Here is a 13,626-nt window from a genome sequence, read left to right on the forward strand (position 1 = left end):
ACAGGCCTCTCTCATCTTTTTAAGTGGGAGAACTTGCACAATTGGTGGCTGACTAAATACTTTTTTGCCCCACTGTATGTACAGGTGCAGTGATCTGTGAGCTGCTCTGACAGCTGGTGCTTAAAGCTACTGAGGGAGGTAAGAGTCTCCAGCTTCAGAGATTTTTGCAGTTCGTTCCAGTCATTGGCAACAGAGAACTGGAAAGAGAGGTGGCCAAAGGAAGAATTGGCTTTGGGGGTGACCAGTGAGATATACCTGCTGGAGCGCGTGCTAAGGGTGGGTGCTGCTATGGTGACCAGTGAGCTGAGATAAGGCGGGGCTTTACCTAGCAGAGACTTGTAGATGACCTGGAGTCAGTGGGTTTGGCGATGAGTATGAAGCGAGGGCCAGCCAATAAGAGCATACAGGTCGCAGTGGTGAGTATTATATGGGGCTTTGGTGACAAAACGGAAGGCACAGTGATAGACTGCATCCAATTTGTTGAGTAGAGTGTTGGAGGCTATTTTGTAAATGACATCGCCGAAGACGAGGATCGGTAGGATGGTCAGTTTTACGAGGGTATGTTTGGCAGCATGAGTGAAGGATACTTTGTTGTGAAATAGGAAGCCGATTCTAGATTTAATTTTGGATTGGAGATGTTTAATGTGAGTCTGGAAGGACAGTTTACAGTCTAACCAGACACCTAGGTATTTGTAGTTGTCCACATATTCTAAGTCAGAACCGTCCAGAGTAGTGATGCTGGACGTGCGGGCAGGTGCGGGCAGCGAATGTCTGCAACAAGTCCATTTGGTGGAAAAATTTGCATATTTTCTTAATGAGTATTTTAGAATTTTCACATGAAAATCTGTTACCAATTGGATGGAAACCTAGATAATGGTGTTACTCAATTTACAAAATGTGTAATTGGTGTTACCATCATTGATGTTACTCCTCTTACTGGTAGCACAATGTTATCATAATGGTTAAACATTTGAAATCATTAAGCTGCCATATTAGTTGATTTAGTATGGGAAGATGTTCCCAAATGCATTTAAATAAAAAATGCAAGAATGACCTAAATGTCTTTCTGAGAAATGTTTAGGCTAATTACTGCCTGCACATGAAGTGTTTATTGGTGAGGTCGGGTTAAAAAAAAATGATGCAGGCGGGTGCTGGTCAATAGCTAATTTCTCATGACAGAACATAAACATAAATGTTGACATCTGTTGGCGATATTTGCTTAATCTGAGATAGGGGAACAAAAATCTTCTGGTGAAGAGCAGCATCACTAATTATTTTGACGAATCAAGTTAGTGCTTGAAGTGGAGGCGGGATTTTAACCAGAATTGTCATAGTGGTTCTGTAGTGGGGATGGTCTGAATCAGCTGTTTCCATTAGCTCATATTTTCATCCCCCAAAATAAACTGCTAGTAGATCACTAGCTGGTGCACAAGATTTGCTTCTGGCTTCAGAGATTTTAGAAAAATATTAGGAAAGTTAACATAAAATAACTTCAGTATGTAAATAAAGTTCACACACACAATACATTTTTGATTGTTTTTAATAATATGCAAAGGAACACAAACAAACTAAACTCGATTTACACTAAGACTTATCTGACACAATTCATATCAATAGCTGTAGGTGAACAATCAATTTACAGATTATGGGTGGGGGGGGGGATTCTTAAATAATGACACATTCACTAGTAGTCACTTCACATGATAAATTGTAGAAATACTACAAACTTTCAAATATTAGGTAACACCATTTTGATGGTCAGGATTGCCTCAAATATCTTTAAAAAGTTATGCAAGTTTGCAGTTTTTAAAAAAATCTCACAAAACACTGAGTACATCGTCAATACTACAGAAGGTAGGTAAAAAGCATTAACAATTGATTTCCCAATATTTTTTTTAAAATCAGTTACATGTACACAAAGTCATTGTACCATTTACACAAATTCAGGCTAATATGGTTTATAAATACATAGAGCTGTGTCCATTTTGACATTTTAATATACTTGTGATGTAATTTACTCATATATAACATTTACATACCAAGCATTACCACTAATAACAACAGTATGAAAACATCAATTCTAGGAACTGGATTTTTTTTAAATAGATTTTGTCATTATGATTCAATGTTGGTCTACCATGGTACATTTAAAGTAAAGTTTATTATGGCAAATTGTTTATTGCTTGGCAGTGCAATCCTGTTCTCCAAGTCAATCTAAAAAGCATGTGAAAAATGTTTTATATGATAAACAAAGCAGTCATAGCATGACTACTGGGTGTATAAAGAGAAATAGCTTCATCTTTGTGATAATTTCCTTAAATCAGAAACGATTTTACCAACTAATTTACCTCGTCATTTACCTCAGAATTCAAGCTAAGTAATGTGGCCTCATTATGGTAGACACAACTGCTGATCATTTTACTTTACAGAAAATTTAATAATTTACACTTAATCTAAAATAATATATGGTACAAAATCTCTATGCTTTTTAAGGCAAATCTATGGCTTTAATATTGAATTACTACACATAGAAATATTTTTTTCTGATTTAAGGTGTCTGATTTGGGATGTTCTTTTGAGGAAAACCTGTAACGAGCATATTTTATTATCAAGATGATTAACAAAGGAATACGACAATACCAATGTCAAGTATGTGCCCATGGCTTTTACAAATTGTCATCTGATGTATTAAAACATTTTCTTATCAATATTCAAATTAATTGTTTTATTGCTTTTATATAGGCATAGCCAATGTCTCTACGACGAGAAAAGATCAGATGTTTTCAGATGGGCAATTGTAACCTAGGCCCGAAATTCAATTAAATCTGCCATAGCAATATTGATGCAGTATCCTTGTTTACACAACTGCTGTCATGCACACGTGTCTGAAAACTGAAAGCACTACCTGCTGTTTCTACCAAAACCATTTTGCCATTTAGTTTATAACGGAAAAGGTATGTTTAGATTTGTGCTGCTGCTTGAATATTGCAATGTGGTTTCATTGAATTGAGATCCATATTATTGCAGTACATTTATAAGAATTATGGTGGTCAACAAGTAAAGTTCCTCACAACACAAGAACAACAACAACTTGAACTTACATTTGTACAAATGCATTTGATTATGGTCTCAATTGACTAATGGTAATATGCGTTAAAGGATTTAAGTCACAATGTATACAGTTGATTTTTATTTTTATGCACAAGCTATTGAAGAAATATATAACAGCACTATAATTGACTGGTTTTCTGCATGCCCAAGGTAGACTGAAGTTCTAATGCTTCCATTTTTGCATGCGTCACATGCATGTGTCTGAGAATGAGTGCAATTGTTGTGAAGGATGCATGTTATTGCCATTTATGGTGATAAAACAACAACAAAAACTACTGCTGTCAAATTATCTTTTGATTCATCCCTGGATATTTTTATGGTGTCAGGCAAAGATAGGTGCAATCAATCACTGCTTCAAATCTGAGAAGCATGTGTATTGTAACACTAATTGATTACAGTAAGTGCTACCTGTTGTAGGTTTGATGTGGTCTATTTAGGGACAAATATTAACAGTCACTTTTCTTCTATAAAGCACTTTCAACTTGGCCTAGGTTTCAGTCTGGAGTCATATATTCTAATTAAGCAGCTATGGTGTTGTTATAAATGGGTAAACACCTGCAAGTAATTGCATAGTGCTTGTGGCTGTCAAACGTAAAGTGTATTCTGACAACCCATTCTTTCCACAGCCTACAGTATTTAGAGCGTCAAGATGCTTCCCAGCAAACTCCATTTAACATTACTGGTTCAGCCAATGTTGAACCACCATTTGTTCAATCAGATGTCGAGGCCATGAACATGTGATCTTTCTGGAGTTTGCTGTTTTCCAGATATTTGCATGAAGATTTCAGCATTTTAAAAGGCATTTAAATGACATTCTAAATATGATAATGCATTTCACCTAGTCTAAAATATGAAACGGTTTGATTTGATGTAGTAATTTAAGATACATTTGGCATATAAAAGCAAAGTCAGGGACTATCCCGTGCTATCATTGAATCCCATAGTTTAGCACCTGTTGCCATTTTTGTTGAGGTATCTGAACAAAAAGACCACACTCGCCTAGTTTAAACATTGTTTGCATGTCATGGATCTTATAACAGAGCTTTTCTTGATTGTTTTTTTGTTGTTTTTCACTACTTTCTGAAACAAGCAAAAGTACAGATTATTGTATAAAAAGACTTGTTTTGGTATAATAATGGTGTTATGTCAGAATGTTTTGCTAGTGCAGAGAATAAAATGTCCCTGTTTGGCACTTAACTGCAAAACCAGAATGAATCATCAAGAAAAGCCGATGTCTTAATAAGAAATAATGTGAAAAATGCGGTAATATTTGACTTGACTCAATCTAAACTAATGAAATGTCAACCTGCTTTTACAGGTAGAATGGCAGGTTGGAGATTACTCTGAACACAATAACTATCATAGCTGCACTGAACTTGCAAAATGTACACCTGGCATGCATTGTTTTCAATAAAGATTGAAGCATTCTAACATCTACAAACACATGGAGCATGAACCTCCATACATCCTGATGTTGAACTAAATAATGCAAATATTCAGGCCATGTTAAACCTTATAAGAGCATTTTCAGCATTGAGAGATTATGGGTATGCTCCGTTTGACCAAATCATTTGGCCACCTGAAACTACATGAAGAGACTAAATGTGCAGCCAAGTTGTAGCAGGTTTCATACTATATGTTTATAGTATACTTTTAAAGATCCACTGCCACTAAATATATCTGAAAAGTTATTATTTGCAATTATCTCACTCTGTGTGTCTATAATTAGTAAGTCACTTTTGGGTGAATTATTACAACATTTCCCATAATCAGATGAAATTATGACGGTACCATTAGAATATATTGTTTGTTCACTGACTAAATAACTAGCAAGAAAGTTGTAAGTACTGTACAGTAGTGATGTATGCATTGTATATATATATATAAACATATATAGATATATGCAATTTAGCTAGTAAATACAGATAGACTATTGTGTATGTATGTGAATATGCTGTAAACGACTAATTCCACATTCCCTTTGGTAGTTGTTTTTTAAATGAACATAGCACAATCTCATGAAAGTTCCAAAAGTAAAGATATGCATAGATATGTTTAACAATTTCTGCATTTGTTAGTTTTATTATTTAGTTTTATTAGTTTTATTTTCATTCAGTCAATGAATGGTATTCTTCTGTTTCTTACATTTGATGTAACCCCACTGGTCTTGTGTGATATTTGTTCTTGAAATACAGGACAGATAGGGCCGTCAACAAGCTGACACCTTGCAACTCTTGAGATAAATGCTAAAACCTTGCTGCCTATTTGAGAAAATGATCTCAATTATGTCTGATAAGCAGCAAAACTACCGTAATGATGTAATGATTTAAAAATGGTACGTTGAGCTATTCGATAAAAAAGAAAAGGAGCTGAGAGTGAGAGAGAAAACAATGGCAGGGAAAACCTACAGAGCCAAGAGCCTTGGCTCTGTAGGGTTATAGAGTCAGCTTGGATCGGATCAGATATTCTCAGGATGATGGCAAATCCTGCTACTTGCTACTTGTGGAAAAGGATTGGTTTGGCCAAGCCTGCCAGGATCTTTGGCACATGCACTGAGATTATCTCGGCAATCATCTCTGGAAAGCTGACCTTGGTGGGCAGAGACTGGGCCTGGATAAACAGATCAAATGTAAACTGCTGGAGTTTCCTCACGATCTGGTTGTTGGAGAGATGGACAGAGACAATACACAGTTATAATTCTGTCACTTCAAATTAACATTTGGAAACGGCGCCACTCCAAAATGTTTAAGACGTCACCTCATTTCACCTTTATAATTTTGTCCTGGCAGGCTAATGTATTTCGGCAGTTGCGCCTTCATCAGAACATCAAGAGACGTGCCAAAGCCATCGTTTTTATGCAAATGCATAACTGATAATTACAATTGCCTGTTTGAGGGTGGTACATAGTGGTATTCAAGCAATTGTTACTATATATACAAATACATATACAAATACACAGATCAGCACAATAAACTCGACAAATAGCATTTAGGTATTCATGATGACGTAGGAAATTTGAGATATGTTGGCGCAATTAGTTACTTCCTAATGCACAATAAAGCTTACAAAAATAGATGCATTGGGGTATGGAAAATAAACATCTGGATAGAAAGATTGTGATTGAACAAGTTTGGGAAACCCTAGTCTAAACAATGAGTTCTCATTCAGATTATTCTTGTAGACTATATGGCCAAGCTGTCATTTGTATGGTCATGTATATTCTCCTACATTCAGTCGCAATCTTTCTTTCCAGACGTTCATTTTTTATACCCCAAAGCATCTATTATTGTGCACTAGGAAGTAATTAATTGCAAGAAAATATCTCAAATTTCCTACATCATCATGAATACCTAAATGCTATTTGTTGAGTTTATTGTGCTGATCTGTGTATTTGTGCTGTATATTTGTATATGTATTTCTATATATATTGTAACAATTGTTTGTTGACTAATGTTTTGAATACCACTATGCACTGCCCTCACACAGGTACGGCATTTGTAATTATCACCAAAGCACTTGCGTAAAGAACGATGGCTTTGGCACATCTCTTGATGCTCAGATGAAGGCATAACTGCCGAAAACGTGAAATGAGGTGACGTCTCAAAAAAGAGGAATGCCGTCGTTTCCCAATGTTCTTGAACTTGGGATTTCATTTGAAGTCATTGTCGTATATGGCAGAGCACTCAGCGAATAAGGTGAGATAGCACACCTGTTACCCACTCCATTACAATTCTGTCACATTCTCAGTTTTTGTTTAGTTAAACATGACAAATTTAGACTTTTATCACTTAGATAAAATATGTCATTAAATCATGGGTACTGTAATTTAAGATTGTCATTAAGGCTCTTAACTTGATACATTCTAAGATAACAAAATATATCAAATAAAGTTATTGAGGATGCACATTGTCTCTCACCGGTTGGAGGGAATCCATGAGGCGGGTGAGCTGATAGAACCTCTGAGAGCAGTTGGACTTCCTTCCATAGTTAATGACACGATCAAGTTCATTGATGTAGGTCAGCCGCAATTCATCAAAGTACTTCTGACTCTTAAGACCATCGACTGGAACTGCGAAGGAGACAAGCAACGTTATTGTTGTTTTGTCCACAATATTACATTTCTGTTGCTCAACTATTGATAATACACTGTTTGGTTTTGTAAATCAAAGCTTTCTCTGATTGTACTGGATCATTTCGACAGTATTATGAAAATGGCTTAGACTAGGATATCGCTTGCAAATCAATTGAATGAAAAGAGGAAATACACCATGTGAGGCTCTCTACATTATTTTAATGGACCTGCCAACATTGGGCTGGGCAGCAACACTCACTGATGCTGAAGAGGAGCAGGGCCTTCATGCAGAGGAACTCTTCCTGAGTGACTTGCAGCAGGACAAACTGCTGGGAGAGGTGTCTCATCCGTATACAGTGCTCGAACATGCTGGAGATGTGCATCCGATGGCTGGGGACGAGAGAGAATCATATCAAATCAAATTGTATTTGTCACATGTGCAGAATACAACAGGTGTACCGTGAAATGCTTACTTACAGGCCCTTAACCAACAATGCAGTTCAAGAAATAGTTATGAAAAGATTTACTAAATAAACTAAAGTTAAAAAATAATAATAATAATCTAAAAGTAACACAAGAAAATGACATAACGAGGCTATATACAGAGGGTACCGGTATGTGCGGGTGTACAGGTTAGTCGAGGTAATTTGTAAAGTGACTATGCAAAGACAATAAACGGGGGGGTCAATGTAAATAGTCCGGCTGGCCATTTGATTACATGTTCAGCAGTCTAATGGCTTGGGGGTAGAAGCTGTTAAGGAGCCTTTTGGTCCTAGACTTGGCACTCTGGTACTGCATACCATGCGGTAGCAGAGAGAACAGTCTATGACTTGAGTGACTGGAGTCTTTGACAATTTGTTGGGCCTTCCTCTGACACCGCCTAGTATATAGGTCCTGGATGTCAGGAAGCTTGGCCCAAATGATGTACTGGACCATATGCACTACCCTCTGTAGCGCCTTACGGTCAGATGCCGAGCAGTTGCCATACCAGGCGTTGTTGCAACCGGTCAGGATGCTCTCGATGGTGCAGCTGTAGAACCTTTTGAGGATCTGGGGAGCCATGCCAAATCTTTTCAGTCTCCTGGGGGGGGAAAGGTGTTGTCGTTCCCTGTTCACAACTGTCTTGGTGTGTTTGGACCATGATAGTTTGTTGGTGATGTAGACACTAAGGAACTTGAAACTCTCGACCCGCTCCATTTCAGTCCCTTTGATGTTAATTGGTGTGTGTGTGGCCCTCCTTTTCCTATAGTCCATGATGTCTTGCTCACATTGAGGGAGAGGTTGTTGTCCTGGCACCACACTGCCAGGTCTCTGACCTCCTCCCTATAGGCTGTCTCATCGTTGTCGGTGATCAGGCCTAACACTGTTGTGTCGTCAGCAAACTTAATGATTGTGTTGGAGTCATGCTTGGCCACGCAGTCATGGGTGAACAGGGAGTACAGGAGGAGACTAAGCATGCAACCCTGAGGGGCCCCAGTGTTGAGGATCAGCGTGGCAAATGTGTTGTTGCCTACCCTTACCACCTGGGGGCGGCCCGTCAGGAAGTCCAGGATCCAATTGCAGTGGGAGGTGTTTAGTCCCAGGGTCCTTAGCTTAGTGATGAGCTTTGTGGGCACTATGGTGTTGAACGCTGAGCTGTAGTCAATGAACAGCATTCTCACATAGGTGGTCCTTTTGTCCAGGTGGGAAAGGGCATGATGGTGTTGATGTGAGCCATGACCAGCCTTTCAAAGCACTTCATGGCTACCAACGTCAGTCATTTAAGCAGGTTACCTTCGCTTTCTTGGTCACAGGGACTATGTTGGTCTGTTTGAAACATGTAGGTATTATAGACTCGGTCAGGGAGAGGTTGAAAATGTCAGTGAAGACACTTGCCAGTTGGTCCGCGCCTGCTTTGAGTACACATCCTGGTAATCCGTCTAGCCTCGCTGCTTTGTGAATGTTGACCTGTTTAAAGGTCTTTCTCACATCGGCTACGGAGAGCATGATCACAGTCGTCCGGAATAGCTGGTGCTCTCATGCATGCTTCAGTGTTGCTTGCCTCGAAGCTAGCATAAAAGGCTGGTAGACTTGCGTCACTGGGAAGCTCGCAGCTGGGTTTCCCTTTGTAGTCTGTAATTGTTTTTTAAGCCCTGCCACATCCGATGAGCATCAGAGCCAGTGTAGTAGGATTAAATATTAGTCCTGTGTTGACGCTTTGCCTGTTTGATGGTTCGTCTGAGGGCATAGCGGGATGCCATATAAGCATCTGGATTAGTGTCCCGCTCCTTGAAACGGCAGCTATAGTCCTGTAGCGTAGCATCCGTGTCATCTAACCACTTCCGTGTCATCTAACCACTTCTAACCACTTCCATATTGAGTGAGTCACTGGTACTTCCTGCTTTAGTTTTAGCTTGTAAGCGGGAATCAGTAGAATAGACTTATGGTCAGATTTGCCAAATGGAGGGCGGGGAGAGCTTTGTATGCATCTCCATGTGTGGAGTAAAGGTGGTCTAGAGTTTTCTTCTTCTTCTGGTTGCACATGTGACATGCTGGCAGAAATGATGTAAAACATATTTAAGTTTGCCTGCATTAAAGTCCCCGGCCACTAGGAGTGCTGTTTCTGGATGAGCATTTTCTGGTTTGCTTATGATCTTAATACAGCTCATTGAATGCGGTCTTAGTGCCAGCATCGGTTTGTGGTGGTAAATAGATGGCTACGAATAACATAGATAAGAACTCTCTTGGTAGATAGTGTGGTCTACAGCTTATCATGAGGTATTCTACCTCAGGCGACCAATATCTCGAGACTTCTTTAATACTAGACATCACGCACCAGCAGTTATTGACAAATAGACACACACCCTCACCACTCGTCTTACCAGACGTAGCTGCTCTGTCCTGACGATGCAAGGAGCAGCCAGCCGCTCTATATTTTCCGTGTCATCGTTCAGCCGCGTCTCGGTGAAACATAAGATATTACAGTTTTTAATGTCCCGTTGGTAGGATAGCCTTAATCATAGATAATCCAGTTTGTTTTCCAATGATTGCACGTTGGCAAATAATACGTAGGGTAGAGGTGGTTTAACTACTAGTCTGCAAATTCTTACAAGGCACGACAAAGCAGTATATCCTTTGCGTTCGGACTGAATAAAGAAAAATCTGCGTCCAGATCGAGGTGAGTAATCACTGTTCTGATGTCCAGAAGCTCTTTTCGGTCATAAGAGACGGTAGCAGCAACATTATGTACAAAATGAATTATTTATTTCCCCATGCGGGGAAAAAAAGAAAAAAAAATAGCACAGCCCGTAAAACCATCCCATCTGGCACCATTATTGGAAGAGAGGAGGGAGTGGGGCAGTGAGGGTCAGGGTGAGATACAGTATAAAGAGAATGAGCCAATGAAAAATCAGAGTGGGGTTGGGGAGTTTATCGGGAATATATTAAGAGAGGGATAATCTGTGAGCGTGTTGTTGTGAGAGATACAGATAGAGGGAGCAAATAGATGAGAGAGTAAGAGAGTGAGACCTTTATGTGAAACTGTTGCAATGATTACAATTGCCCAGCGGGCAAAGCTGGATGAAATCTGTTTGTAATGATGTCATTTCAACTAGTTTTGCCTGCTGGGTTGAGTGTGGTCTGATAATACAGGATCACAGTGATTGGTACTGAATGCTGCCCAGGATTATTTTCAAACAAACTGAAAATGTGACCTGATTACATGATTTTCAGACATAGTTCACAGGAATAGACGCTAATATACTTAATATATAATATATGCTACATGGATCACTAACCAGTTTTCTATCCAACCTTTTATTGTGAGTAAAGTACATATTGGATAAAAAATGTCATGGCAGGCCTGATGGAAACAGAACATTCTTTGGTAAACTTTCCAAATGTCAACAAAACTCAATACACTAGACAAGGTGGGATCTTTTTGTGTCGGTAAAATTAATTATGCGATAAATGTCGGTGGAAATGCTTTTATGCGCAAATATTGATATAATAATATCATATCAAAGTAAACTTGGGAGTCATGACCATCAACGCTTGGCTGCCATTTGACAAATAAAAATAATCTCGCTCTTTTGTCCATAATAATCTCATGTAAGATATTGATTAGAGTGCACGTGCCAATACCATAATGGTCACACAAAATTTTTGTGAGAAAACCATGAATAGAGTTGAAAATGTGTTGGTATTTTTTATTTGGTACATGGGATTTAACCGCAAAAGCTATTTTTATGTGCACTACGTCATCACGCACAGACTTTTATCTGCAACAAGTCAATCTGATGGAAACACATCTCTGCTGGGAAAATGCGCATATTGATTTTATGCGGATTTTAGAATTTTTTAATGAAAATCTGTCACCAATAGGATGGAAACCTAGCTAATGATAATAAGGGTGCTTTAGTTGTAACATTTACAGTATATTAGCAATAATAAAAATTTTAATTTACCTCATGGCAGGGTAATAATATCTCCACAATGTTCTGCACTGCACCTCAGTAATGGCTATTGTGGCAAAATCCCAGGAACTTTCAATAAATGCCCTGGCTTTCCAGAAATCCTGGTTGGAGGAGGGTTCCCGATTTCCTGCTTATTCCCTCCTAATTCTGGGAATCCTACAACCTTGATTTTGGGAAAACTAGAGAATTGATTGAAAGTTCCCAGAATTATGCAACCCTAGTAATAACACTTTAAATACCATTGAACTACCTTAGTCACTTATGATACTTACGTACTCCGTAATATTCAAATTTGAACTAAATATCACTACTTCTCTTAAAACCTGCACCATAGGTGATGTAATGCTGAAAAAATGGAATCTTCCTCAGGACTTATCATGTGACTAAAGAACACCAAATAAGGAAATTAAATATAAATGTTACTGAAAGCCAGGCTTGTAAGCCCGTGTGCACATGGAATTCTAGACATATCGGTGAGAGAGAGAGACAGAGAGAGCGAGAGGCAAGTAGAGAGAGAGAAAGAGCGAGAGAAAATGAGAGCGACAGGGACAAGGAGCAAGACAGACATAGAGGGAACAAAATTGGCATCTGCCGTACTTATGACAGACAGAAGCCACTGAAGGAAATCTTCACCAACATAATGGGACAACACTGAGTTGTGGCCCTGGGGGTAATAAGATAATATCACAGAAATAATTGAATTCGGTATCACATAGCTGCACATACTCATTGAAAACAAGGTCTGGGGCGAAGTAGAGCATTCTGGCATTGACATTTTTGTAGGACCTCCATCCCAAGCCGAACACCATCACCCCCATCCATGAATGCTGGATTACTGTCATCTGGTCATCCACATGCAGATTCCGAAAACCTAGAAGAAGATGAAAAACCACATGGAAATGGATTATTATCAAAACATGTCTCTGATGAATTCTTAATGCCTTCACTTCCTGCAAATTGCTGCAATGCCATTGCAAACTTGTTATAAATTAAATTATGACATCTTCAAGGACCACATGGAAATATGTTTTGTATGATTCTTCTATTCCAGTACTGTACCTGGCATGCCTTTGGCCCACTTGACCACTTTGACCAGTTGGCGCTCCCCAAGTTCGTTGAGGCTGGTGAGCAGCACTGCAGCTGAGTCCGGCTGGCAATGGTCATGTCCCGCATTAACCACCTCTGGCTCGATGGACTCCAAGATGTTGAGGAACACCAGCTGGGAATGGAAGGTCAGGCCGGACTGGGGAGAGACACACTGGATGGCATCAGTGGGGCCTTGGGTAGGCAGATCCTCCTCCGGGCTCTTCAGCTGTCCAATCTTCTTCAGTTTACGTGCTACATATGGTCAAGAAATGGAACATGGATGAGTAATGGTAGAAGAATAGTGTAATATCTGATGTAGCTGTTAACAATTGCCAAATCCATGATACAACTGTACATAAATGACAGTTCAGATTGTGAGGGAAATTAGCAATATACAGTTGAAGTCGGAAGTTTACATACTCCTTAGCCAAATACATTTAAACTCAGTTTTACACAATTCCTGACATTTAATCAGAGTAAAAATTCTCTGTCTTAGGTCAGGATAGCCACTTTATTTTAAGAATGTGAAATGTCAGAAGAATAGTTGAGAGTATTATTTATTTAAGCTTTTATTTCTTTCATCACATTCCCAGTGGGTCAGAAGTTGACATACACTCAATTAGTATTTGGTAGCATTGCCTTTAAATTGTTTAACTTGGGTCAAACGTTTAGGGTAGCCTTCCACAAGCGTCCCACAATAAGTTGTGTGGATATTGGCCCATTCCTCCTGACAGAGCTGGTGCAACTGAGTCAGGTTTGTAGGCCTCCTTGCTCACACTCTTTTTCAGTTCTGCCCACATATTTTCTATTGGATTGAGGTCAAGGCTTTGCGATGGCCACTCCAATACCTTGACTTTGTTTTGTGTCCTTAAGCAATTTTGCCACAACTTTGGAAGTTTTTCT

General features: G+C 39.1%; 1 protein-coding gene across 2 annotated transcripts in view; it reads right to left on the bottom strand.

Annotated features, from left to right (window-relative positions):
• Positions 1–1,524: 1,524 nt before the first annotated feature.
• The window catches only part of LOC115135744 (androgen receptor-like), a 45,527-nt gene continuing 33,425 nt past the window's right edge, over positions 1,525–13,626 (bottom strand). For both annotated transcript variants that reach the window (XM_029670795.2, XM_029670797.2), the window contains exons 4-8: positions 12,697–12,975; positions 12,364–12,508; positions 7,443–7,573; positions 7,029–7,180; positions 1,525–5,766 (exon numbers count right to left, since the gene is read on the bottom strand). In XM_029670795.2, the coding sequence (XP_029526655.1) occupies positions 5,608–5,766; positions 7,029–7,180; positions 7,443–7,573; positions 12,364–12,508; positions 12,697–12,975 (866 nt within the window). In that variant the 3' untranslated portion in view covers positions 1,525–5,607. The remainder of the gene's footprint in view (positions 5,767–7,028; positions 7,181–7,442; positions 7,574–12,363; positions 12,509–12,696; positions 12,976–13,626) is intronic.

Source organism: Oncorhynchus nerka, linkage group LG10, assembly GCF_034236695.1.
Source record: "Oncorhynchus nerka isolate Pitt River linkage group LG10, Oner_Uvic_2.0, whole genome shotgun sequence".
NCBI classification, from domain to species: Eukaryota; Metazoa; Chordata; class Actinopteri; order Salmoniformes; family Salmonidae; genus Oncorhynchus; species Oncorhynchus nerka.